Below are 26140 nucleotides of genomic sequence, written 5' to 3'. Positions count from 1 at the left end.
AACTCAGCAAAAGATTCCTTGTTGCTGGGGGTGTCCTGGGTGTCTGGAATTCATTTGTAAGGTTTGAATAAGGAAACTTTCCATCCACACATCTCTGGATATGGAACAATCATGTGAATTGGCATTTAGAAAGAGGGTTCCTTTTGACCAAGTGTGTTCAACCTGAGCCCCGTTTTTAATAAAATTGAGATGAAATAGACACGTGCAAATAAAACTGTAAAAATTCCTTCTCTTTCTTTCACACAAGGAAAAAGAGGCTCTGAGAAGTGAAGGGACCCCTCCAAAGCCACACAGCTAGTTACTGATCTGGAAATAAGAACTCAGATCTCATGACTCACCTCCTCCACTTTTATCTCACCATGTCCCCATTTTTTCCCTGAGTCATTTTCAGAATGTTTTACATGAGTCATAAAACTCAACCAAGGTTAAAATGGGGCCTGCTAAACTCTTATAATACTGCACAGATGAATCGTGTCAGCATTGCTTGAGAATTTTATTAAGACAGGTTTAATTGGTCCTGCCTGGAAAACTGAAAAATAAAACAAAGTCACTGATTTCTCTGACTGTGCAGATCTCTTGGATGTGTTCTTTAAATTCCTCTGCTTCTGTATCTCATTGCTGAGGACATTTGCAAGAAAACATAATACTTATTGTGTTTGAGTACATCTAGTCTTGCTGCTTTTTCTTTTCCTACATCATAATTGTCTCTTTTCAGAGGTGGACAGTTAAGCAAGTTCTGCATGTACCCAAATAAACTCTGAACAGATTGATTCCCTCTGCGCCCCAGTAAGGGTGTGCTCCACTGTGTTCCTTTGTCCCCAGGCCCAGAATCTTCCTAAACTGGGCCACTGAACTGTGCCCATTCGTGAGCCGAAAGATTGGCATCTGCTGTACCTAGAGGGAGTTTGTTCTGTAGATGCCAATGGGCTGCCATGAGGGTTGCTGGTTATTCACTTTCTCTGGTCTCGCTATGTGCATTCTTTGCAGATGCTTCTCCCCATCCCTGACCATACTTTCCTACCATCCCCAGGAGCACAGCGTCACCCCCAACATCCCACACCCCTGAGTGCCCAGGCAGGGTTAGGAACCTCTAGGTGTCTAATAAAGGGAGGTAAAAGCCACTAACCCACAATAGGAAGGTAGCTTTCCCTCCTTTCCCCTGTTTGGCACAAGGCATCATGGCATTTGGGGCAGGCCCCAGAATAACCTGTGTGCCACGAGGAAGCCCAAATGTCCTCCAGAGATGACCCTACCTCCTCCAGTGCGAGCCTTTGTCAAGATGCTCTGTGTCCAAAGCTGCCTGCAGAGTGAGGTTGCGTTAATCTACCACTTCTATTTGCATCCTCATTGTTCCCCGCCAAAGTGAGTGAAGACTGTGGCACCAGATGAAGAATAAACAAAGAAAACAACTTCATGTTACTAATATTTCCAAATAATATGCATGCCCCCAATAACTGTACAAAACATAAGAAAAAAGTCACTACAGAAGTCAGATAGGTTTTAGTTTGTTACTATGTCAGTGGTTTGTTAATCAATGTTTATCAAACTGACTCTAACCTGAAGTTTATTCTAAGGCAGGGCTGCTGTCCTTGTGGACTTGAATGTATAATGGAATCATAATTATTGCAGAGTGCTGCATGTTAAAATGACTGGTTGGGGGAAGGTGTTATTTACTTGTATTTTCCCCCACAGTTATTACATATTAGTGCATCAAGACAGATAAATGATTATAATTTACTGAGTAAAGTTGCAAGGGTCCTTGGCAATCATCTCACATACATGTACTTAAAGAGAGGCTAGAGCTACTCCATTTGACTTTGTGTATGTTACATTGTTAGAAAAAAAATAAGGTCTTCCTGCTGAATTGTCACAAATATATCTTCTTCCAGTTAAAGATATTATTTGACAATTGCATTTAATTTTTTCTCTTTTATTTTTGTGTATTTATTGCCATACATGTCTATGGTCTGTTCTCAGGGTTTCAGGTTGTTGTTGCTTTAGAATTGAAATTGAGAATTGTTCAGGACAGTGGTTGAAAGCTTTGGTGGGTTTTAACAACCCAGAAGAAAAGTGAATCAGCTATATATTTTCTGATTGACATCTTGTCACTCTGTGTACTCCCTAATGAGTACACGTTAACAATTTCTAAGCATGCCATACTTTCTCTGCCCTTTATCCTCCAGCTTACTCCTCCTGCCCAGCCCTTCCCAAAAAGAAAGCAAGGAACCACAAACATCTCTCCCGCAGTCATCCATTAGGAGAAAGGGCTGTACACCGAAATTGAGTGGCTTATTTGCTTTTAAGAGTTTGTTGGACATTTTTTGAAAAAATAGTTTCTGAAAAATTTATTTTTGATGATGCTCTTTTTTTAATCTCTTAGATGTCTTAAGTTTCTCATTCTTTTCCTGTTTTTTCACTTGAGATTAATGCCACCCTGATGTTTTTCAACACTATAACAGATAAATTGTGCCTGTTTCTTTCTTTTTTTTTTCTTTTTTTTTTTTTGAGACAGAGTCTCACTCTGTCACCCTGACTGGAATGCAGAGGTACGATTTCAGCTTACCAAAACCTCCACCTCCTGGGTTCAAGCAATTCTCCTGCCTCAGCCTCCTGAGTAGCTGGGATTACAGGCGCCCGCCACCACGGCAGGCTAATTTTTGTATTTTTAGTAGAGACGAGGTTTCACCATGTTGGCCGGGCTGGTCTCGAACTCCTGACCTCAGGTGATCCACTTGCCTCGGACTCGCAAAGTGCTGGGATTATAGGCGTGAGCCACGGCACCCAGCCTATTTCTTTTATATATATAAAATATTGCAATTTGAGGATGGTAACTGCTCAGCCTTCATGTCCTTAGCTTCACACTGTGAGTTCTCATCTTACTGGCTGTGATGGTATTTCATTAATATACAGGATAGTAAAAAATCACACTTTGTTTGCAGAGGCCATGGCATGTTTACCTTTTATTCAGTAACAAATTCCTTTCCGAGCGAACAGGGAAGCAGGATTTCTCTTTTGATATTTCATCCAGATCTCTGTTTCTGTTAGGAGGATGATGGTGTCATTTCTGTACTTTGTAGAAGGATTGTGGCATTTTAATTCAAAAGACTTCTGTTCAGATTCCAGCTTGGCCATACACCTGGGTATGTGAATATAGGGAAGTCACTTACACAGTTTGGCCTCTGTTTTCTCATTTGTGAGTTAAAGACAGATCTGTCTCTTTTGTAAATGCTTTTGGAATGAAGCAGGATTGGGAAAAATAAGAATATTTTCCATACAAGAATGTGAATATTAAATGCTCCATTATAAAAATTATAAATCAGTGTGTGTGTATATTAGTTTTCTTTCATATTTTCATTATAACTGGCCACCCTCAAAGGCTGCCTCAAAATAACAAAAGAAACTGAAAGGATTTCTTTGTGCTTCCAATTGTTCTTCTCCCTGTTGTTTGTCTGAAAGGCAGTGGGACCCCCAGTGGACAAAGTCTTCTAGGATTTGGCCAAAGGGAACAAAAACCCACCCTAACCTTTCAGATTCTCATGTTCCTTGACTCAAGTCGCTTAAGTAAGGTTCTGCTTAAACTTTGTGTGTGTGTGTGTGTGTGCGCGCACGCGCATGTGTGTGTTTTGCCTGGGATCAGTAGACCACCGAACAGTTTGAAATTTATATTGTGATGTTTTATTTCAGAAAGTCATAAAAGAGAATTTTTTTTTTTTTTGAGAGGTATTGGTATTTCTTATGCATCAGGACTAACTGATTTAAGAAAGAATTAAGAGTTCCAGCCGGGTGCAATGATTCATGCCTGTAATCCCAGCACTTTGGGAGGCCGAGGCGGGTGGATCACCTGAGGTCAGGAGTTCAAGATCAGCTTGGCCAACGTGGTGAAACCCTGTCTCTACTGAAAAATAGAATAATTAGCCGGGCATGGTGGCGGTGCCTGTAATCCAGTTACTCAGGAGGCTGAGGCAGGGAGAATTGCTTGAACCCGGGAAGTGGAGATTGTGGTGAGCCGAGATCGTGCCTCTGCGTTCCAGCCTGGGTGACAGAGGGAGACTCCTCCCACCGCCCCCCAAAAAAAGAGTTCCCATAGAGTACCATAATTACAAGTTCAGCAATCAGGGCTCTTTGAAAGTCAGGAAGGAAAGAGGCGCATGTCATTTGAAAGAAAGAGGAGTTGCTGTCAAGCACACAGAATAGTATTTACATGCGTGGCTGGCGAGTTCTTGCTTTCCTCAGCTGGAGTGTGCCCTGTGGTCACATTACAGTAATTCCCCGAATCTGCTCCACACCCTCAAGTCTCCTTAGCGCTACGTCCTCTCTCTTCCAAGGGTTCTACTCCCCAAATAACTTTGGGGCCTTCAGAATCTTACATGTGCAGCTCCCGCATACCCTAGGCCTAGCCAGTTTTGGGTCCTAGAGTGTCTCATTTGTAATCAGAGCCACAGTCTACTGCCATCCCAGCCCTGGTGCCATTGTCCTCTGCCACCTTGCCAGCCTCAAGTCTTTATTCACATTACACACTAGGCTCCAAATCTCTGGTCTTCCTCTTTAACTCCTTGAAATGTTTTTATTTTTGTGAACTTTTCGATCTCATAATCCATGTTCCATCCCAGTGGCTGTGCAGTCTCCTTATTTTCACTTGAGTCAGCATTGTATCAACTAAGGACCAAGCACTTTGCTTTGTTCTAGGGGTAAATATGGAAAAGATGGGCTCCCCATCTAGTTTGCTTAAGTAACATAATCCATACTTACATAGGTCCTTTGTTAAATTCAATTTGCAAGGTGCTGTAGTAATATCTTTAGAAAGTAAAAATGAACGGGTCAAGGACCGAGAGGAGATACTTGGACGTTTGTGTTGGGATGCTTTCGCATCCTTGTAGGGAGCTGAGGGGAAGTGCTGGACCTGCAGTGGGAGGACCAAGAGGTATAAAGGGGAGATGGTAGAGTATGTGGGTACAGCACAGGTTAGGGTCCAAGAATGGGCCCATTGTGCTAATGTTACTTCCTTACCTGGTAATGACACTTGACTGGTCATGGGGTCTCTTCCTGGCCAGAATTATCCGAACTCAGGTGTTTAAAGCTTTCGATCTTTTTGTGTTGATTCTTAGACCTAGCGGAAAATGCCTGAGGCACAGAGGCAGTTAGGTTGCTTCAGGGATAGCCCTGCCTCATGTTCTAAATATATTGGGCAAATTCTCATTCAAGTGAAGATTAGGTTTCACTTATCACAAACAGAAAAGGCTATCTGATCTAGCAAATGAGGGAGTGGGCTTGACACTCTTAAGCTGTCACGCCTGCTAGCAAAGTGAAACATGCTGTTTACAAACATGCCAGGGCAGAGAAAGCTTTCAGCGAGGCACAGCAGAGCCATTTTTTTTTTTCTCTTTAATTCCCAAACTATAAGAGGTATTTATCCTCTGTGAGTCTTAAAAAGAAAACCAGTAACTTTTTCTTATTATTAATTTCCAAATTGCAGATCTATTTATTTAGTTCTGAACTAGTATTTTCAGAGTCCATATTTTCTGTCCTTGGTTTATATCCAAAATATGCAGTGCCAGTGTTGATTCTTATGCAGATTTCACAGTTCCCTTTTGCAGGTTAAAGAAGAGAGAAGGAGAAGGTAAACGTGAAAGTAAGGAAGAAATCATGTTTTATTCATGTTATTTGTACATATACAAGATGAACTTCTATAAACATAGGTCATACCACTTTTAGAACTTTTCGATTTGTTGTGAAGCTTAGGAAGAGAGCCAGCCCCAATCTTCACTTCTGGATGTGTGAGACACTCCAAAGTGTTCTTGGAAAAGCAAAGCCTCCCACACGCAGAAAGAGAAAATCCTCATATCTCCCATTGCAGGTTCCCATGTGACAAAGTGTAGATCCTGTCTCTTCCCAGAGAGTCTTTATCAGAGAAAAGAAGCCCATTTTCTTTTCTTCGTTTTAAAGTTCTGGGGTACGTGTGCAGGATATGTAGGTTCGTTACATAGGTAAACGTGTGCCATGGTGGTTTGCTGCACCTGTCAACCCATCACCCAGGTATTAAGCCCAGCATGCATTAGCTATTTTTCCTGATGCTCTCCCTTCCCCCAGCCCCCATGACTGGCCCCAGTGTGTGGTGTTCCCCTCTCTCTGTCCATGTGTTCAGCTCCCACTTACAAGTGAGAACATGCAGTGTTTGGGTTTCTGTTCCTGCTTTAGGTTGCTGAGAATAATGGAAGAAGCCCCATTTTGTAAGTGAAAAAGTTATGCATACACAAACATATATACACAAATGGTACACTCTGCGGGATAGTCCTAGTAACCAGTATAAGGTCTCACTGCATCACCAGCTGCATTCCTCCGGCTCTCTGCTTCCTAGTCTCGAAGCAGTCTGGGACTGAGGGGTGGGATGTTGGGAGTGAGGGTCTTTCCACAAACACTTTCCCTTCTCTCCATCATCCACTCAACATCTACCATCCCCCACCCCCACCGCGCCAGTGTTTGTTCTATATGAATATTCACTGTGTTAGACACACAGGCAGAAATGGCCATCAGAAAGATGATACTTCCTGGCCCCTTCTTCCCCATATCAACTTCTAAAGACCTAAGAAACTTCTAGAAAGACCTAAGGGTGACTTCTTTTTTAGGATCTAATGTGTGAAGGTGCCATCAATAGAGAAAGGATGGAAAGGAGAGCTGAACCTGAGGTATTGATGTCTTTTTAGCTTTAGAGGACTCAACAGCTAGACCATATACTAAGTAGGTGTAAATATGCTTTATGTATAGCAACCAAGCTTTGCCAAGAATAGGTAGGTAGGTAATTGATGAGGTGCCTGGGAACTCTGGTTACTTTTAATGACAACTGTACCTTTGTTGGTATGAATAATAACACCAGGATGAAAATGATGAATATATTTATCTGAATAATCATAAGAAGGTTTATCTTTTTCATGGGGGCAGTTAGGTAGAGCTTGACAATCTTCTTAGTAAATGTTTATGAAATACTTTTGGGCAAGACCAAAATAGAAATCAAAACTTTCATTTTTCTCTCTCCCTAAACCAAAAGAGAGAGAGACATTGTTTAAAGTTTAAGTTCTAAACCAACACAAAGATAAATAAAAACTATTTTAAAGTCAAGATGGTAACTGACGACCTGTACTTCACATTATAAATAGTACAAAGGTTCATAGTAACTCATGTACTTTTTTTTAGTGGTACGAGTCTCAATCTGACAAATAGATAAAGCAAAATTTACAAGATCTTTGCAACTGTCTTCCAAAACGAATGAGGCCAGGCCTTGAAAGGATGAACTGCCCTTATGCAGAGTTACCCATTACAAGTCACACTTACCGTGGAGGTTTACCTGGTCAAGACATCGTTGCTTTTCTCAAGAAGGTAGTGCTGTATCCTGTGTGGTTTCATAAAGCTCTATAATTGGAATAGCCAGACCAAAATTTTCCAAGTCTCCTCTTTTGGCAATAAACCTGGGCTGCAGAAACATTTTAGTTGTACAAGACATTTAAAACTGTTTATCTCTTACTCCTGTCCGCATTGATTTGTTTGTATTCCATGCCTGCCTTCCACAAGCCTATAAAACTTCCCTCAACTACAGTCAGAACTGAGGCTGTGTTCTGTATCTGTATACTTAAACTGAACACTCCTTTTCAATTCCTTAGAAACATTCTCCACCCTGTGCCAGCCCCTACAGGGCTCTTGCTCCTTCTGGTTTGCTCAGGTCTGCATCTAGAGGGGTGCCACCTTCCGAGTCCTTGTCTTTATTTTCTGAATCTCATCAGCTCACCTGCTTTGACACTCTGATATAATGATGCCAAGCTGTATTATTAACTCTTCCTGTGTTTCAGATTTTGAAAGTAAGAATGCTTTAACCCAGGTATACCTGAGGCCAGTGCTCCATTCACCTCAACCACTCGACTTTCAAGGAATGTGTAGCACTTTACTGAGTCTGAACTTACCACTGATTCCTATGTTTTGTTTTCCACCTAGTGATGCACTGCAGCCAGCACCTGAGTCCTGACTGTGTAGTTCTTCACCTTGTCAGCAAACTTGGCTCTGATCATTGCAAAGGTGCCATTGCTTTCTTTTTCAAGCTTTTAAATACTTAGCTTGTACAGTATAAGAAAAGATCTAAACATTAGGTTAAAAAATTTAATATCTCAGTTGCCTCAATATTTAAAATGGTTCCCATTTGATAGAAAACATTATTTCGTAAGAATTCTATAGATTTTCCTATATAGATTTTGCCATATAGCCTTTCATTCTCTACATAGGTATTACCAAGCTCTGTAGCCTTTTTTATCTGTGATCCATCTGTTTAGGATAAAGAAAGTTAGCAGTCACCTTTGGAGTAACTTCCCATAGTCTGTTTTGTTGCACGTGTTTGATAGTTGATTATTCGAGGGGGGATTTTTAGAGGACATTCTTTTCATCTGTTAGCAATTCCTTACAACAGACAAAGTGTGATATGTCAGATACTCTTGATTCCATTGTTGCGTCCTCATTCTTTCTCCTTCATTCTTTATTTCATAAGCTTCTGCCTAAGTTTTCTGACTAAAATCTTGCCATATTATTTAGTGATCCAGCGTAAAAGTGAATTGTTGGTTTTGTAGGAAGTAAATTTGACTTGGCAGAACATCACAAGGACAAGTCCTGTGCTGGGAACCCTATTCCTCCCCAGGGCCATCCTCTAAGAAGCACCCAGCACAGTCTCTTGAATCACTGCAGCCCTTAGAAGTGAAAAACTTCAAGGAAGATGTCAGGAATGTGGATAGTAACAAAAGATGTCTGCATGATTTTGCTTCAAGTTAGGTATATTATGTTAAATCATCTGCAAAATAATATTTTCTTCTAGGATGAAGCAATAAATTTGAGAAAATCATGAGTTTCCATGTACCATGAAAACCATCTAAAAGTCAAATTATTATTTTAAAATTTTAACTTTAATAAGTGAAGTTTTTACTGTATAATATCAAGTTTTCTCTGCACTACAGGGAGAAGTCCATAGTGGCAAGGATTTTTGTCTTTATTCTTAATTCACTTTTGCATCCCCATCATCCTGAACAATTGCTGGCATTTAGTAGACACTTGGTACATATTGGTTGAATGAATAGTTGCCTAATGTTATTCACCAACGCTTAATAGGGTTGTTAAGGCAAAGGAGACATTCCAAATGAGATGCCAAATCCTATCCTTATTTGTGACAATTGATTCTTGCATCTTTATTTGTACCTATTAATGATCGGATGCATTGTTGTTAAATTCCCGGGGTGGATGGTTTTGCTTTGTGTCTAAAAGTGGGAATGGAGCAGAATGGAAAGGTAGTGGCAAAGAATGTTGCAACATCTCTACATATTGCCTTCAGCAGATTCAATGGATGCGAGAAGTTTGATTTAGTATTTAGTGCTACATGACCCTTAAGAATACAGCCATCGTGTGATTTATGCCTTTTTAGAAATAGCAACAGCATGGTTAAGTTAAATCTACAGGTAATATTCAAGTGAGCTCCTTGGTCTTTGACATTGTTCAAAATCCTCCCCCTTAAACTCTGGTTTTAATGAACAGTTACTTAAGCCTGCCTGAACTCTTGGAAATGGCAACAAGCAATGAAATACCCACAGGTCAAGAAAGGGAGGGTAATGACTACTTGGGTGCTTCCGATTTGGCTGATGACTATTGCTTTGCAGAAGACAGGTTGCTTGTTTCACATTGAACTTGGGCTTGTTTTGATTAAGTCATTTCCAGAGCCTTGCAGAGCAGTTCCTGAGACCAAACTTTCAAATAAACCAATTAGAAAATGCAGAGAATAAACAAACTTCCATTATAACGTCTTCATGATCATCTGAGTTTTAGAATGTAATAGGCTCCATTCAGAAATGGGTCCCTTCACAACTCTGATTAATTCAAAAGCTCTGTTTTGCTGTTTAGTGAAGCTGATAGCCCTGTTTCCCCACTGCATACCCCGTGCATCAGGGAAAGAAACAGGCATTGGGGCTGAATCCCAGCCTTTCACAGCTACTTGTTGATGGTACATAGCTGCACATTTAATTCCTTAGCTATAAAATGGAAAATGTAGTGTCTGTTTTGCAGGGTAATTGTGAGGATTAACTGAGATAATATAAGTACCCAGCCTGGCCTGGACTAGATGACAAAGATAGCTTTGTTGCCATCCCCATTAGTTATTTAATGTATATGTTGCAGCCAGCAGATTGGAGTTCTGAGATGAGAGTGCTCTCCCCACTCTCCCGACCCACGTTCCCATCTCTCTGCTCTTCAGAAGCCTTGCCATGGAGTCTAAGGAAGTGTTTCCCAGACTTTTGCATTTCAGGGGGCAGTAAAATTTTACCAAAAAACTTTATCAGTATGCCAATGGTAACTCTTTATTTTGCCAATGAAAGACATTTTAAAATGTCACCCACTGTCCAACATCGTTTCACAGAAGAAAGGGTATTTTAATAACCAAACAAGAACATAACCACAAATAAAGGACCGTCCTTATCAATGTTTCATCCCTTGTGAGAGATCAGAAACAGACCAAGGCCAGCATTAGGAACCCTTTTTCCTACTCCCCAGGCACAAATAAAGATTTTCTTCTTCACCATGGAAGCAACAAGCCGTATCCCCAAGTGAGCCACTTTTGGGGCAGCCCCTGAGACCGGCATGGGGCTGGGGTCAGTACGTCTGTTCATTCAGGCTATTTCTCCAGGGACGGGAGAAGGGGCCTCACCCCGCCTGACAAGCCAGCTCAGCTGTTACCATTTAGGGGCCTGAGTCTGTGGTGAGCCCAGAGCTTGGAGATTTTCACCAGCCCTAAATGCCCATAAATTAAAGAGTCTGTTTTTAAACATGGGTAATGGAAAAAGACACACTGGCGAATAGGAGGGAAGGTGTGAAGCCCATTCGGGGCAGCAAATCAAATAAGTTTCTGACCTGATGCAGTGGAAAACCGAGGTAAGGGGTGCAATAAGTTTTGTGGTGTAAACCATTCTGCGGACATCTCCTGACCACTCACCAGTAAGGAGGCGCTGACTCCTCTCCAGTGCCGGTGGCTTCAGGAATACTTAACTAGGTCCTATTCAGGTGAGAGAACATTTAGTAAATGACTACGAGGTATAGAGTTCTGTGTTAGGGGCAAGAAACTGGGTCTATCTATTTTTATAAACATGAAAAAATAGCCTTTGCATGGTACCTTAGACAGTTACACAAATGATACCTGCACCATTGGTTGATTCCCCTGCACTGAGGAATTCTTATGAGTAGCACATTCTAGGGGGAATGCATTTTCAACATTCATTCTGTGCTTCTGTTAGAGGCGTTGCAGTCACCCAGAGGAACCTGAGCCTTGAGGGAGAAAGCAGCTGGAACAGGTTCAAAACCTGGACTATTCCTGGGCCACAAGTACCAGGGAATGTCAGTTTGGTACACAAAAGGCTCAGAGCTCTTGTGTCTGCACTACGTTCTCTTATTCTTTTCGTCCTCCTTTGAGAAGGGTATTGTAGTAAGAAAGACAGACTGCCTCCACTGCAGCCCACCCTGCCCCAAGGTTTAGGGTGGATGGTTTGGGCTAACTTCGGGCTTTAGAGAAGAATACTTTTGTAGCTTTTATTCCTGTGGAGCATTTTTCCTTAGATTCATCTTTAGAAGCCACCTGTTGCTATTAGCAACAAGATGAGCATGTGAGCCTGGGCATCCAGACCCAGTGGGGCCTCTAGACTTCCTGTAACCTAGGCCTTAAGCTAGAAAGTAACGGGGCTGCTTATGACCTGGGTGACCATAAGTGTTGGTTTGCCGTGGCCAGACCTGGATTACACATTTGTCCTGTTGTCATATTTAATAACACTTCCTTTTGCTGTGTCCCAATGGTTTGGACAAGGAATTATATGATCCCCTACTTATAATTCATTGACATATAACCTACCCTAGTTTATCGGCACCTTGGCAAAGTTTGGTGCCAAGGCTCTGAATAACAGTGTGCATTTGGCTAGAGTAACCCCAGCTCCGCCCTAGCTCTCATGAACCTGTGTTCACTATGGAAAACTGGTCTAGAATTTAGGGTTTCAGAAACCTGGCCAAAAATCTTTCCATCTCACATCAGTCCAACATCTGCTGCTGCAAGGGCCTTATTGACAAGACTAAATACGCCACCAAACCATAAATGAAGGTTTAAGAATTGAGGATATAATTTCAAAGTCAAATTTTCAACCCCTGATTGGTTTCTTGACCAATCTTCTGTAGCAAACACGTTAACTGCCAACTTCAGAAAGATAGTATGTTTTCAAATGACCTATTTTACTTCTGAAGAATTAAATAGTGCAGTAGAATGAGGCTGGCCTTGGAGTCAGAACTGGATTTGAAGCCTGCTTATGCTCTTATTTAGCTGTGTGGACCAAGGCAAGTCAATTTACCTTTTCCTGTGTTTTCATGTTTTATGAGGACAAGCACATCTTTTTCTCATGGTGGTGGTTGTAAAGATTTAGATACGATGTTGCTGTATGGAGAGCCTGTTACCTACACTGAACATTTTAGTTTAATTTCTCTTTCTTACTCATAGCTTTGAAGAAAGTAGAATAAAGGGTGGACTGGATTGTTGTTAAGTATGAAGACAAATGTTCTTTAACACTATCATGGGTAAGTGGCATTTCTCCAGCAGGGAGGTGACAAAGTAGCTAAACCCCAAGAGGGAAAGAGTGTGACTAAGCCAGGAATAGCCCTGGACACTCACGGTACCATGTGGACATTGTTAGTGGGTCACCAGGTTAGGATTTGGGACTATAGAAAGGTGTTAGGGGACAGAACCATTGTCCTGAGTTTGTCAGACCCAGAGAAGAACTGGGGCTGTAGCTGTGGTCAGTGCTTCCCTGTGGTCAGGGCTTTCTCTTCCTGGAAGAAGCTTGGCTGTCTTTCAAAGAAGGAACCTCAGTCTATGATTCTGCTGGTCATGGTGCTTTAGAAAGTAGTTGGTCTCTGGAATCCTTGCCAAGCACTGCAGAGAGCACCCAGTGTCCTGATATGCTTGTTGCCCCTGGTAGATTATAACCTCCTTGAAGGAAACGGTTCTGTCTATGTTTCCTGATCTCTCAAGTTGCAGACTCAGGGTATGGCATGTAAGATGACAGAAAGTGAGCCCTTTAATCTCTCTGGGAAGCTTAATAAAGATTTTATCATCACTTCCTAACTTCCAAAGCATTCTCTACACTGCATCATTGGTATTTTGCCAGAGACGCAAAATTCATCATGTCCCTCTTCCATTCAGGGTCCTTTGGCTACTTATTGTTTATCACCAACTAGTGTTCTCATACCTGTTTCCTTATCTTCAAAATGATGATAATTATGGGAGGATTGTTTTGAGGTCTAAATGAGTATGTGTGTATACACACATGCCCACACCTGGTTATGTATGTGCTTACTTCTAGCTCACCGAAATCCTCCCTTCTCCACCCTCTGACCCAGCCATTTGAATATCTTTTTTCCACTTTTTCACCATGTTTTTTTCTCTCCCTTAGAATTTTTAACATGCTATTCTCTCTTCCTAGACCTCTCTCTCTTTTTTTTTTTCTTTTTGTGACAGAGTCTCGTTCTGTCACCCAAACTGGAGTGTGGTGGCGTGATTACATCTCACTGCAGCCTCAACCTCCTGGTCTTAAGCAATCCTTCCACCTCAGCCTCGTGAGTAACTGGGACTATAGGCAGTGCCACCATATTCATTTTTACATTTTTTATTTTAATTTTTTTTAGAGATGGGGTCTTGCTGTGCTGCCCAGGCTGGTCTTGAAGTCCTGACCTCAAGCAGTCCTCCCACCTTGGCCTCCCAAAGTGCTAGCATGTCAGGCATGAGCCACTGTGCCCAGCCCTAGATATTTCTTTTACTGCCTCTCCTGACTTTCTGCTGTTCTTCCTTAAACTTAAATGTTATCTATTCTAAGAAGCCTTTCCTAATTTTCCAAGCGTAGGGTAATATAGTGTTTTTTCTAGGTGCTCATTTCTTAATGAAGCATTTATATCTGTAGCATCTGTAAGTCCTTAAGGTGGCTTAATTTACCGAGCATTGATTACATTGGGTTGTCATTGTCTGTTTACCTGTCAGCCTTTCTCTTACTAAAACTGTCCACTCCATGATGGCAGGAACCTGTCCATATGGTTCACTTTACCTTAGCGCCTAGCCCAGTGTTGGACTCATTAACTCACATTCTAAAATACTGAACAGTATTTCCTAAATGTATGAGTGGATGAATACAGGTTAAGCAGGAAGGTCTGTCCCAGGAATTAAGCTTGGTTGACAAGTGGTTCCAAGTTTCAATATCATGTGTGGAGTAGATTCTTGCTAATTCTTGTATTATGTGTTATTTAGACACTAGGGATCTGGAATTTCAGAATTGACTTCTAATTCTTCAGATAACCTTTTATTTTCTCTTAAAACCTTGGTTTTCCTCATGAATGCAAACATAATTGGAAAATTGTTTCGAATTACTTACATCCTTATTTATGATATTTGAAAAACAGCTTTTGTGGGAGCTCAGCTTTGTCCGTAAGAACAAAGGCTTAGCAAGGGAAGACTTCAGTGAACCTGTCCTTCTGTGTATTGGAGAAAGGGAGGTAAATTAGTCATTATCAATTCAAAATTTTCTATAGAACTACAATGCTTCACGGCTGGACTTGTTTCTGTCTTCCTTTATGAAGTCCTTGCAAGGCCATTCTAGGCCATGGTAATCTCATCGAGGTGTGAACCTCACAGATGTTGTTTGTACTACCCCGTCTTAAGTCATTCTTGTATCCCATCATTATTGTATGCCATTATTTGTTTTTCCTGTGTGTGTGTCATGTATCCTCATGAAGCACCGACCTCTAGAGAATAAAGACTTCACCTCACATCTCTTTCAATACTGCCAGCTTTATGTAATGTGGTAATTTTTTACAAAGTGAAATGTGGTGGCGCACACCTGTAATCCCAGCTACTCAGGAGGCTGAGGCATGAGAATTACTTGAACCCGGGTGGCGGAGGTTGCAGGGAGCCAAAATCATGCCATTGCACTCCACCCTGGGCGACAGAGACTCCATCTCAAAACAAACAAACAACAACAAGAACAAAAGTGAAATATTAAATAAAATCTTCAGCTATAATAAGTGAAAAGATAAGACTGACTCCATTTTAAAAATACATCTGCAAAGAAGACTAGAAGGATAGTAAAGGATATTATAAAATGCACAGCCTGAACTGTGTGTGGATAGTTGATTATGGGTAACTTGTTTTTTATAATTTTCTAGATTTTCTACTTTTTCTATAGTCATCTGTTATTTTTGATCAACAAAAAAGTATAAATGTTATTATTTTTTAAAGGAAGAGATTTTCATGCCCTATTTAGTGTCAGAAGCCACAGCTGAACTTTGTTGGCAGATAGGAGCAGATGTTGTTCTAAACTGTCTCATTGCAGCAACGTTTATCCATTTGTTAGGACGGTCAGGAGAAGGTGGTGCCAACTGCATTCTTTTGGTGGAAATTTGAAAAGATTTCGTCTGGAAAAGCAGTTAAGGGCAGTGCTACCATGGTGTGTTTTTGAAAGCTATGATTAAGAAGTGGGAAAGTTACATAATACAGAGAAATTCAGATGAAAACCCGATTTTCTTAACAACTCTCTTAGAAAATATTGTTGTGATAATATTGTTCAACCCTCTCTGATTTATCCTGAGCATATCCTTAGGTCTTTGAGACTGGGTTTCATAGAAAACAGTCTGCAGTGCTTTCTTTGAAGCTGGCAGCTAGGACTCTAGCAGGTGCAGCTCTCATAGCAGTTATCTTTTATTAGCCTTTTCCCAGTCATTTGTCCATTCACTTGCATTTTCTCATTTAATCTTCACAGCAACCAAAAGAGACAAGTATTCTGCCTTTGTTTGAATTGTACTGAAGAGAAACCTGCCTCCTAACAGAGGTTAGCTAATTTGCTGAAAGTGACCCAGCATCATCAGGGGCCAGGCCAAATGCTCAGTGAGTGTCTGCTCTGCACCTGAGCCTTCTGCTGGACCCATGATGAACTGTGGCCCATGTCTCCAGAAAGCCAAAATAACCTCGCTGGGGAGAGAGGATATAAAGAGGCAAAAAGAAACCAAGTGAAGAGTCAGGCGACACATTGGGAGAGCAGAGAGGAGCAAGAGCTGGTCAGGCGACCCTGCCTGGTGTCCAGTGCCTCTGTCCTCCAACCCTGCCCCACCACCTTGTCTTTGTTTGTCCTACGTCCACACTGTCCTCACCTGCCCCTGACTTCCGCAGGTGGTGGCAGCCTTTCCTGCCCATCTCTGCGCTCCTGCTGCTCCTCCAGCTGTTAGCAACTGGCATTCTCATGTGTGTGTCCTTAGTGTGTGCCGAGTCATCGCTTCTACACATTATCTTACTCATTCTTCACAACTGCAATGTGAAGTCAGAATTTTCATCCCTGATTTTCAGAGGAAGAAAACGAGGTTTTGAGAGCTCACAGATAATGTTCAGATGGACAGTTAGGAAGTGATGGGCCTGGGCGTAAATCCCTGTTTTCTGATTCCTAGTAAATCCCTGTTTCCTATGATTCCTAAGGCCTGTGACTTTACCTGCTATCAATGCCTTCTTGCACAACTTTATTTGCCCCACACTGCTCATCCTAAAAGATAAAATGCTGCTTTCCCATGGGAGCCTTTCCTGGTGTCTCCCGCCAGAACTCTCTCGGCCCATGTCCGCCCCTCGCCACCCCTCCTTTACTTCACGGTGATGGGGTCCTGCCCATCTCTTGTTGGATCGTGGGCCCTCTGAGGTGCACTAGTATCCCCAGGTGCTCCGAATGCAGCAGGCACTCAGGACCATCTGGGATTCTGCAAGATGGAGGGTTTCTGGTGCACCTCCATTACTGAGGAGCTCCGGGGAACGGTTGTGAAGAGAAATTTAATTTTGAAATTCCAAAGAACCAGGTTACTGTTCTATTTCCTGCCTTCCTCCCTTAGACTTCATGAGGGGGTGGTTTGGTTGGTGTTTGAAAGCTCTGAGCAGCTGCAGTTTTCATTTCACGTTTAAAACAACCAGTGAGTTTTAGTAATTCTAAAGAAGCCTCGGGTGCTGGAGAAGAAGAGATGCTCCAGCCAAGGCTGCAGAGGCTTGGAGCCACTAGCATGGATGCAGTCGGGGGAGACAAATGCCAGTGTCACATTCATCAACAGTTCCTTCGCTCACTTCTACCTCTACTGAAAACAGGGAGCTTGGGGCTGAGAAAACATTTGATGCTTTTGAAATGCTGCAAAATGAAGACCTGGTTGTGGTATGAATATGCATGTCCATGCTTGCCGTGGGGCCACATAAGTGTCATGACACTTGTAACCACAAGATGTCAGTATGGGATCAGTCCTAGGGGTCATAGGCTTCAACTCCTGCTGGCCCGAGTTTCTGAGTCAGGAGGAGGAGGCACCGTGGAGGCTGGCTCTCCTCGCCTGTTTCCTTCTGCAGCGGTATTACCCCACAGGCTGCATTTCCGATTCATTTTCCCTGCGCCGTTTTCCATGGGCTCACACCTCATCAGAAAGCTTCTCTTCGTTTTCTCTCTAAGCTTACTTTCCTCACTCCTACTTACATCCCAAGTCACCTTAGGAATTCCCCCATTTTGGTGTTATCTCAGCACTCTACTTTAAAAATTTGCAAAAGGATATAAGTTCCAGCATAGTTTTATCTCTTATCTAAGGAGGGTTTTAAGTAGTTCAGCCTGAGAAAAAAATGGTATCTCTGGTAAGAACAGCACTATTGGGATGGTTTTTTTTTTTTTTTTTTTGGTAAAAGCTTAACCTATAGGGAAAATAGCTGGAACTCATATTAACTGAGCAGAGCAAGCAAAAGAGGGAGAAGTGGTGTTCAGGGCAGAACATGTGTCTGTTGAGGCATTTCTGTGCAACATAGGGAGGCTTTTGTAGCCATCGGAAAGAGGTAGGTATATTGCATCCATTATTCTGATGAAGAAAGATGAATTATAATACCTTTCCTACAGCCAGTTAGCTACTAGTTGGTAAACTAGTGGCATAGCCTGGATTTGGAGTCAGGTCTCTTTGTCCCCAGAGCCTGTGACCCCTAAAAGCCTGGGAGTGTTACTCTTGTCTCTATCATAAAGCAAGGAGGAGCCTTAAGAGTCCATTCAGGAGTTTGCTCAGCAAATATCTCCCCGGAGACCTGGCTACATGAAAGATGCCATGTTGTGAATAATACAGAGACCTATTAAATACATTATTTGCCCTCAAGAAGCTAAATCAAGTCAAGGAGAGGGGTGGGAAAAGACATGTAAATTCAGCTCAGTATAAATCAATCAGAGGACAGTAACATTTCCATGAAGTGGACGGAGGGGCAGCAAAGCAGAGGGGAAGGGCCACGGTCCAGGGTCCGAGTTCTGTCCCATCTATGAGCAATTTGTAGGATCAGCCTTCAATAAATCTACCAAATGAAAAGAGTGTTGCTAAGGTCGCGTTTATCCCAACATTCTGAGATTCTAAGATGGAATATGAGAAGGGGCATAATCCAAGCCGACAGAGGTTGCTACCCCTACATGCCTTTATCCCCCAGACACGGTAAGATTATGCTTAATCCTCTCTTTAGGTGGTCTACTCCAAGGAGGACAGGTGGAAGCAAGGCAGGAGGTACAGTGTGGCTTGTCAGCACCGGTTCCAGTTTCCCGGCCCGTGGCTTAGATGCAGAGGAGAATGGCTTTGAGGCTTCTGGAAAGATTTGGTAGGGAAAATAGCAGAGGGCTTCTGGAGTATAACTTTAGAAGTACTGTGTCAGTGTGAAGAACTTGGCAAGGATAAACAGAGGAGCCACAAGGATGACTGAACATTTGAAAAATAAGACCTGAGAGGAGAGGTTAGAGAAACAGGGCTTATGTAACCTGGAGCTGCTTGGAGGTGACTTTGGCAGGCTTCTTCAAGAACAGGACTCTCAGGATCTCTGCACAGAGAGCAATGACTGGCCCTTTTTGTCCATATCAAGTGAGGACAGACTCCAACTGAACCACGAAAATTTTAGATTTGATCTGTGGAAAAGTTTTCCCCTCGCAGCAGCTGTAAAATGTGGAATACATCATGGAATTTTATAGAATTTTCTCTTCTTCCTGTCTTTCAAAAAAAAAAAAGCCATCAGAACACAGTAGAACCTTTTCATAATTGCGGTGCTGGAGGACAGGCTTAATTTCCCACTATAGAATATGTTGTATTCAGCCTCTGCTCTATTTGGGGGGATGTGACTGGTACATAGCATATCAGGTTTCTCAGAACAGTGAATCATGTTAGTTATAATAATGGGTTCTGGATAGGATGACCATATAATTTTTCCCTTAATCTGCAACACTTTGGAAAGTGAAATGGGGTGCTATTAATAATGATGCTAGGACAACAGGCATAAAGTAACACTGTCCCTGGCAAAGTGTGACATGTAGTCACCCCAATTCTGGGGCAGTCTTTTCAGAGGGATCCTCTTAAAATACAAATCTTGTGTTCTCGCCTGCTTAGACTCTCCTGTGTCTTTCCATTGCACTTAGAATGAAACCCACACTCCCTACAGTGACCTACAAGGGCCTGCGAAAGCTGGCTCCTGTCTTCCCCAGCCTCATCCCCATACTAACTGGACTCTGTGACCACGCACCCAGCACATTTCCACCTCCAGGCCTGTGCCCTGTCCGGCTCCTCCTCCAGGCGCTGCTTCTCAGTATCCTTGCCCACCCCTATCCTGCCCTTGGCCTTGTTGGCTCCTTCTCCCACTTCCTGTCTTGGCTGGAACATCATCTCGGTGGAAAGCCTTTTCCTAGCCTCTGTGTTGCTTTTCTTCTTTTCTTCTTCCTGCCGTTTCCTCCATAGAGGTAATCGCTTACTCACTTTGGGAGGCTGAGGCAGGCGGATCACCTGAGATCAGTTCGAGACCTGTCTGGCCAACATGGTAAATCCCTGTCTCTACTAAAATTATAAAAAATTAGCTGGATGTGGTGGCAGGCACCTGTAATCCCAGCTACTTGGGAGGCTGAGATGCAAGAATTGCTTGAACTCTGTAGGCAGAGGTCGCAGTGAACCGAGATCATGCCACTGTACTCCAGCCTGGGCAACAGAACGAGACTCTGTCTCAAACAAACAAACAACAACAACAACAACGAAGAAGTAATCGCTTGTCATTTGCTGGTCTTTTCCACCAAAATGTACACATCACGAGGGCAGGATTTCACTGGTGAGCCCACAAGTATCTGGCTAGTGCTGCACTCATGTGCCTAGGACATGGCTGCTGGAAAATAGGTGTGGAATGGATGACTCACTGCCTGCGGTTCCACCTGGATTAATTCATCTCCTGACTTCCCTGTGCACCCAGAAGGTCTGTGTTTCTAAAACATGAATCAGCTGTATAAGTTTTTTTGTTCAACAGAATTGGTTGAACGGCGACATTGTATACAATCCCATGCTGGAAGAAGCCAAAAACAGCCCTTACTGTTTGAGAACACAGAGTATCTAGCTGAAGAGGAAACAAAACATTAACTGAGTTAAATAATGGCAGAGTCTGGCTGTCGACTAGGCTGGAGTGCAGTGGCGCGATCTTGGCTTACTGTAACCTCTGCCTCCCAGGTTCAAGCAGTTCTCCTGCCTTAGCCTCCTGAATAGTTGGGATTACAGGCGCCCACCACCATGCCTGGCTAATTTTTGTATTTTTAGTAGAGATGGGGTTTCACCATATTGATCAGGCTGGTCTCAAACTCCTGACCTCAGGTGATCCACCTGCTTCAGCCTCCCAAAGTGCTGGAATTATAGGTGTGAGCCACTGGGCCTGGCCAGATAATGGCATATTTAACCTAAGTGCCAGTGAAGAGAGCAGGACAGCTGTCACTATCATCCCTTCCCCTGTTCTCTCTTCCTGGAAGTTACCATCTGACATGGTACACATAGCAGTGTGTATTTACTGATGTCCTTATTGACCCTTGTCCTTTCCAGAATGTAAATCCTCTTTTTTTGTTGTTCACTGCTGTATTTCTAGTGCCGAGAACAGTACCTGGCACATAGTAGGTCTTCAGTAAATATTGGTTGAATGAAAGAACGAATGATACAAAAGAAAGCAGAGAACGATTCCCTGGGCTGCCTTTTGGACTTTAACAGGCCCTTTAGGGAGGAATTGGGTTTGACTCCACTGAGGAGTGGAGGGAGAGCAGTCGAAAATGACATAATGGCATGAGTAAGGGCCGGGGGAGCCGGCAGGTACATGAGGGTGATGTGTTTGATCTAGAAAACAAACCAGTAAGCTTTCAGTGTTGTTTCTTGAACTCACAAACAATGCCCCCTTGGCTCCTGTCCCCTCATCCTCACTCATTTGGTCTGGGTAAGACCCAAGGCAAAGGTGTCAGCGGAAGGCTGGCTGCCACACACATTCCTTGGTGTTGGCATTAAAACAGCAGAGTGAAAATAGCCAGCCTCAGAAACGTGTGGGCAGCCGTGAATGTCCCACTATTCTAGGGATTAACATTCAGTTTATGGGTTGTTCAGGCCTCTCAGCTCTCTTTCCTCTGAATCCCTATTCTGTTGGTTTCACTACCTGTTTTTAACTCCTTCCGAGGTTGGAAAAGAGGTAAGTAAATGACTTGATGCATCCTCAAGAGCTCCGGGCTGGCCTCAGAGACGTTGCTCCATCAGGAGCCACTGGGGCGAGGGGCATGGGTTTTACTTCTCACCAAGGGCAGCGCAGTCTGCAGCAAAGAAAGGCAGAGGGAAATGGCCAACTGGCTTGGTCTGAAGGCACCAGCAGCTTTCAGCATGCAGTTCACTTCTGCGGGGTTCAGAGGCTCTATAGTGCCCTCATTAAAATGCCGTCACTGTCTGGAGGAGGAGCAGCTACTGTTAGAGGAGGCCTAGCCGAGATGAGGGCCCTGTGGGGTTATAAACATGATGAGATGCCCAGGCCTGTGGTGGGTGTGAGGGGAGAGGCGGGGGCCTGGAGCCTGGGGAGCAGGTGGAACCCAGAGCATCTCCATCGCAGCAGTTATTTTTCAGGGAGGATCCTGAGCATGGGCAGGTCCCCTTCGTGGTGCGGGAGCTGACAATACAAAGAGGGCCTGCACAAAAAGGACCCACAGGCTCTGCTGGGACGAGGGGGTGTTTCAGGCCTGCTGCAAGCACAGCATCCTTATCTAAACACATGCCAGTCCTTTTCTGGAGAAAAGACAAAACAGTGTCTGAGTGTAGTTTTTACAGTTTCAAAGTATTATATAGTTTATTATAAAATATTTCATAAATACTTTAAACATACAGAAAATAATGCCATAGGCACCCATTGTGTATTTAGCATCTTTAACATGTATCTCAGAGCATCAGTTCCCTAATTGTTTTAAACAAATTTTTTATTTTAGAAAAAAATCGCAAAGATAGTACAGTTCTTATATATTCCCATGCCCAGTTTTCCCTATTATTAATGTCTTACATTAGTATAGTCTATTTGTTACAATTAATGAACCAAATTGATGCATTGTTTGCTATTCTTTATTCAGATTTCCTTAGTTTCCCCCTAATGTCCCTTTTCTCTTCCAGGATCCTATATTACCATTTAGGCACTATGCCTCCTTAAGCTTATCTTCGTTGTCTCAGTTCAGTTCCCTAATGTTTAAAATGTAATGATACCATCTTTCCCACGTGGTTGTTGGACTTGCCCAAGAAAAGGTATGCAGAGGTGCTTCGAGGACTGTAAAGCTCTGTCAGTAGCTCTCAAACTTGAGCTGCATCAGAATTTTTAGCATGGGACTTGTTAAAATGTAGGTTGCACTGCCCCCTCCCCCTAAACACACACACACCACACACACACACACACACACACACACACACACACACACACACACAGTTTCTGCTTTTGCTAGGTCTGGGAAATGGCAGGGGCTGAGAATTTGGCAGGATCCTGGGGGTTGCTGGTCCAGGACCGTACTTTAAACCACTGCTCTCTGCAAATATAAGGGTTGATCCTTGTTGAGTGGGTGAGCCCATCATCTTTATACCACTCCCCTCCCAATAACAGACTGTGTTTCCAGAGAACACAATTTCCTGTTTACTTCTGCTCTAGAAACTCCTTGAAGACTGTCTCACAACCCCAAAGTAGAGAGACATTCAGTTGTCTAACACCCAGATTTATTACTTCTGGCTAGGACCCATATATTAGTCTATTTCCATGCTGCTGTTAAAGACGTACCCAAGACTGGGCAATTTACAAAAGAAAGAGGTTTAATGAACTTACACTTCCATGTGGCTGTGGAAGCCTCACAATCATGGTGGAAGGCAAGGAGGAGCAAGTCACGTCTTACATGGATGGCAGCAGGCAAAGAGAGAGAGCTTGTGCAGGGAAACTCCCCTTTTTAAAACTATCAGATCTTTTGAGACTTACTCATTATCACAGAAACAGCATGGGAAGGACTTGCCCCCATGATTCAATTACCTCCAACAACATGTGGAAATTCAGGATGAGATTTGGGTGGGGACACAGCCAAACCATATCAACCCATCAGATGGTTCGCCAGAAGTGGAGAGAGAACCCCTGCTTGTGTTACTGTCACAATGCCATTTGTGTCACTGTTCAATGGCTTGGGTGATGGGAGGGTTCCTAGGAACCAGTAGCCAGTGCTTTCTTAAGAAAACCAAATGCAATTGGCATTTTCTTTATTCCTTTGCTTTGTCTGTTAAGAAAGAAATACCTTAACTGGCAGTAGTTGAAGAAAGCTTGCATTTCCCCCCCATGTAATTTTAGTATAGCATCTATTTGGATGGCTGTTGGAAGCTTGAATTTTAAACCACTGTATTTTTACAGCTGTAGAATCCAGTGCCTCCGTTGATTTAACTAGCAGCCCTGGGTTTGTTTCCTGGCCTAGGTCTGCCACCGGTTGCTTTTGGAAAATTTGATCTTGGGCCTATTTCTAAGAAAGTGTTACTGTAATTTTTATTTAGATATTGATGGCAGTCTGTTCTTTTTGCCAACCACACCCTAATTCTGAATAGTAGTGGACACATGATGGATAATTCATATACTTAAGCCATGAAGATTAAAGGTAGCGGAGTGACCTGGAATTACAGTTTAAAAGGGAGATTTCCTCAACCCTGGTCTCTGTGGCCAGCAATCAGATAGGAATAAAGACCTGTGCAGCCTCTCCTTGTGATGTCCTTCATAGAATTACTGTCCTTGGCCACCTCATCAGATCCTGCAGTCCACTACTATGTGTCATCTAATCTAAGATTACTAGACGGCTTTGGTCGTTTCAGTGCCTTGGTTCTAGAAGTGTGGTCCTGAGATCAGTCAGCAGCATCAGCGTCACCTGGGAGCTTGTAAAAAATGGAAATTCTCAGGGCCCACCCTAGAGCTACTAAATCAGGAACACTGGGGATGCCCGCCCTCCCCCCGACCCCTGCTGTCCTGAGCTGTAACAGGCCTCCAGGTGATTCTGATGCACACTCACATTTGAGAGGCCATCCTGAATGGCCCTCCTATTTTTTCCTCCCACTGTCTTCTTCAATCACTGAACAACATTCTTTTATGTGTTCCATTACTATTTAGCAAGGAGGCCCTGTGCTAGGTCTGGTTCAAAGGTGAACAGCCCCAGGGCTTGTCCTCGGGGAGCTTAGCACAGCAGTTCTTCTCAGCCCTGACTGCACATGAGAGTCACCTGGGGTGCACTCAGGTGTCTCAGTGGGTCTCACATGCCAGATCAATTAAATCGGAAATCACTGGGGCTATAGCAGGGAGACGCTACTTGGTGAACCTACCCAGGTTGAGAATGCCCATCAGGTGGTTTCAAACCATGGGGTACGTGTGAAGATGGGGCAACTAAAAAGAGCAGATGGGAGGGTCACTTTACCCAGGCTTGGGTTGGGAGGGTCACTTTACCCAGGCTTGGGTTGTGGTGGGACAAAGGAGGAAGAAGTATCTGCAAAACTTTTCTCAAATTGTATTTAAAGGTAAACTAAAAGATAAAAACGTGGTTTAAATACAGATCCACAAGTGATTTCAAAACGACTCATGGAGGAGAAGAATCTCAAGAGATGTTGCTTCCTTCTGCAATGCATGTCCATCATCCTCTGTCCACATCTCAACCATCAGTAGCAGTGGGTTGCAAAGGGCCAGCTGAGGCCACACCCAAAGTGGCTGACGTGCCCTTTGACCTTGTGGTCCTCCCTCCACTGGAAATGCCAATTCTGGCTTTGTCTTAAGGACCACCTAGACACCAAGAAACTCCCTTTTCCCTCCTATCCCTCTGTAAGAGGAGGCAGCCCAGGGGTGCAGCCCACACCCTTCAGTGGCCTTTAGTGGCTAACCTATCAACAACAAATTTGTATCCCAAGAATTTCAGTCGTTTCTTTTCTATCCTTTAAGAGGGGTTTTGTTTTGATTTTTTTTTTTTTTTAAGAAAAAGGAGTGTTTACTTAATTTCTTCTTCATGAGTCCCTCCATTTTTGATTCAGAAGGTCAGGTAGGGAGATTTAATGTGAAATATTAGCTGTCTTTGCCAATTGCTGTGCCCTGTTACCATGCTGTAAGCCAGAAATAGAAGCGACCTGTTTTCAATGACAGATCAAAATTTAGTGCTGTGTTGATAGTTCAGAATGAAGATTTTTTGACACAGTGAATGAAATACATACCAGTGCATTTCTGGTTGTGATTTAGCTGACCAAGTAGTTCAGTTATAATTATATTATTTTTACTCCTGGAGATCATTACTCTGAATGAAAAATGCTTCAGTATCCAGACTGTTAAGATGTGGATGGTGAACATTATTTACAACAAAAAAATTTTTTTCCCTGGACTGTGAAACAGCTTTATGGGCATGTCGAGGCTAGAATATGGTTGTTAGCATTTAAAGTTAAATGAAAACATGGAAGTTTTTTTGGTTTTAAAAAATAAACTCGACTGTCAGCTATTGTTTGCTGCCTTCTGTGACCCATCTCCCATCCCTTAAGTCCCTTTTAATGGAATGGGGAGACACATCTAGGCAATATATGGTCGACATAAATCTGAGGACATGAATATTATAAAAAGGCATTGCGAAGAAGGGCTGGAGGGAGAGGCTGGAGGGTTTGTTTATCATTTTTTATGAGGGCCCATGCTCTTTGGGATTGAAGTATCTTTTAATAGTAGGTGTAGGTTTGATTTGATCTCTGGGTCACT

General features: G+C 42.9%; 1 protein-coding gene across 2 annotated transcripts in view; it reads left to right on the top strand.

The window, feature by feature from the left end:
* The window catches only part of JAZF1 (JAZF zinc finger 1), a 352302-nt gene that overhangs the window by 142156 nt on the left and 184006 nt on the right, over window positions 1–26140 (top strand). The window contains exon 1 of one of the 2 annotated variants that reach the window (XM_009203187.4): window positions 15084–18552. The exons of the other annotated variant lie outside the window; for it this stretch is intronic. Within the exon in view, the coding sequence (XP_009201451.1) occupies window positions 18426–18552 (127 nt within the window). The 5' untranslated portion in view covers window positions 15084–18425. Of the gene's footprint in view, window positions 1–15083; window positions 18553–26140 lie in introns of those variants that run through there. 2 annotated transcript variants of the gene reach the window in all.

Source organism: Papio anubis, chromosome 4 (genome assembly GCF_008728515.1).
Source record: "Papio anubis isolate 15944 chromosome 4, Panubis1.0, whole genome shotgun sequence".
Classification (NCBI taxonomy): Eukaryota; Metazoa; Chordata; class Mammalia; order Primates; family Cercopithecidae; genus Papio; species Papio anubis.
Note: the sequence above shows the minus strand (reverse complement) of the source record. Positions and strands in the feature narration are given on the sequence as shown.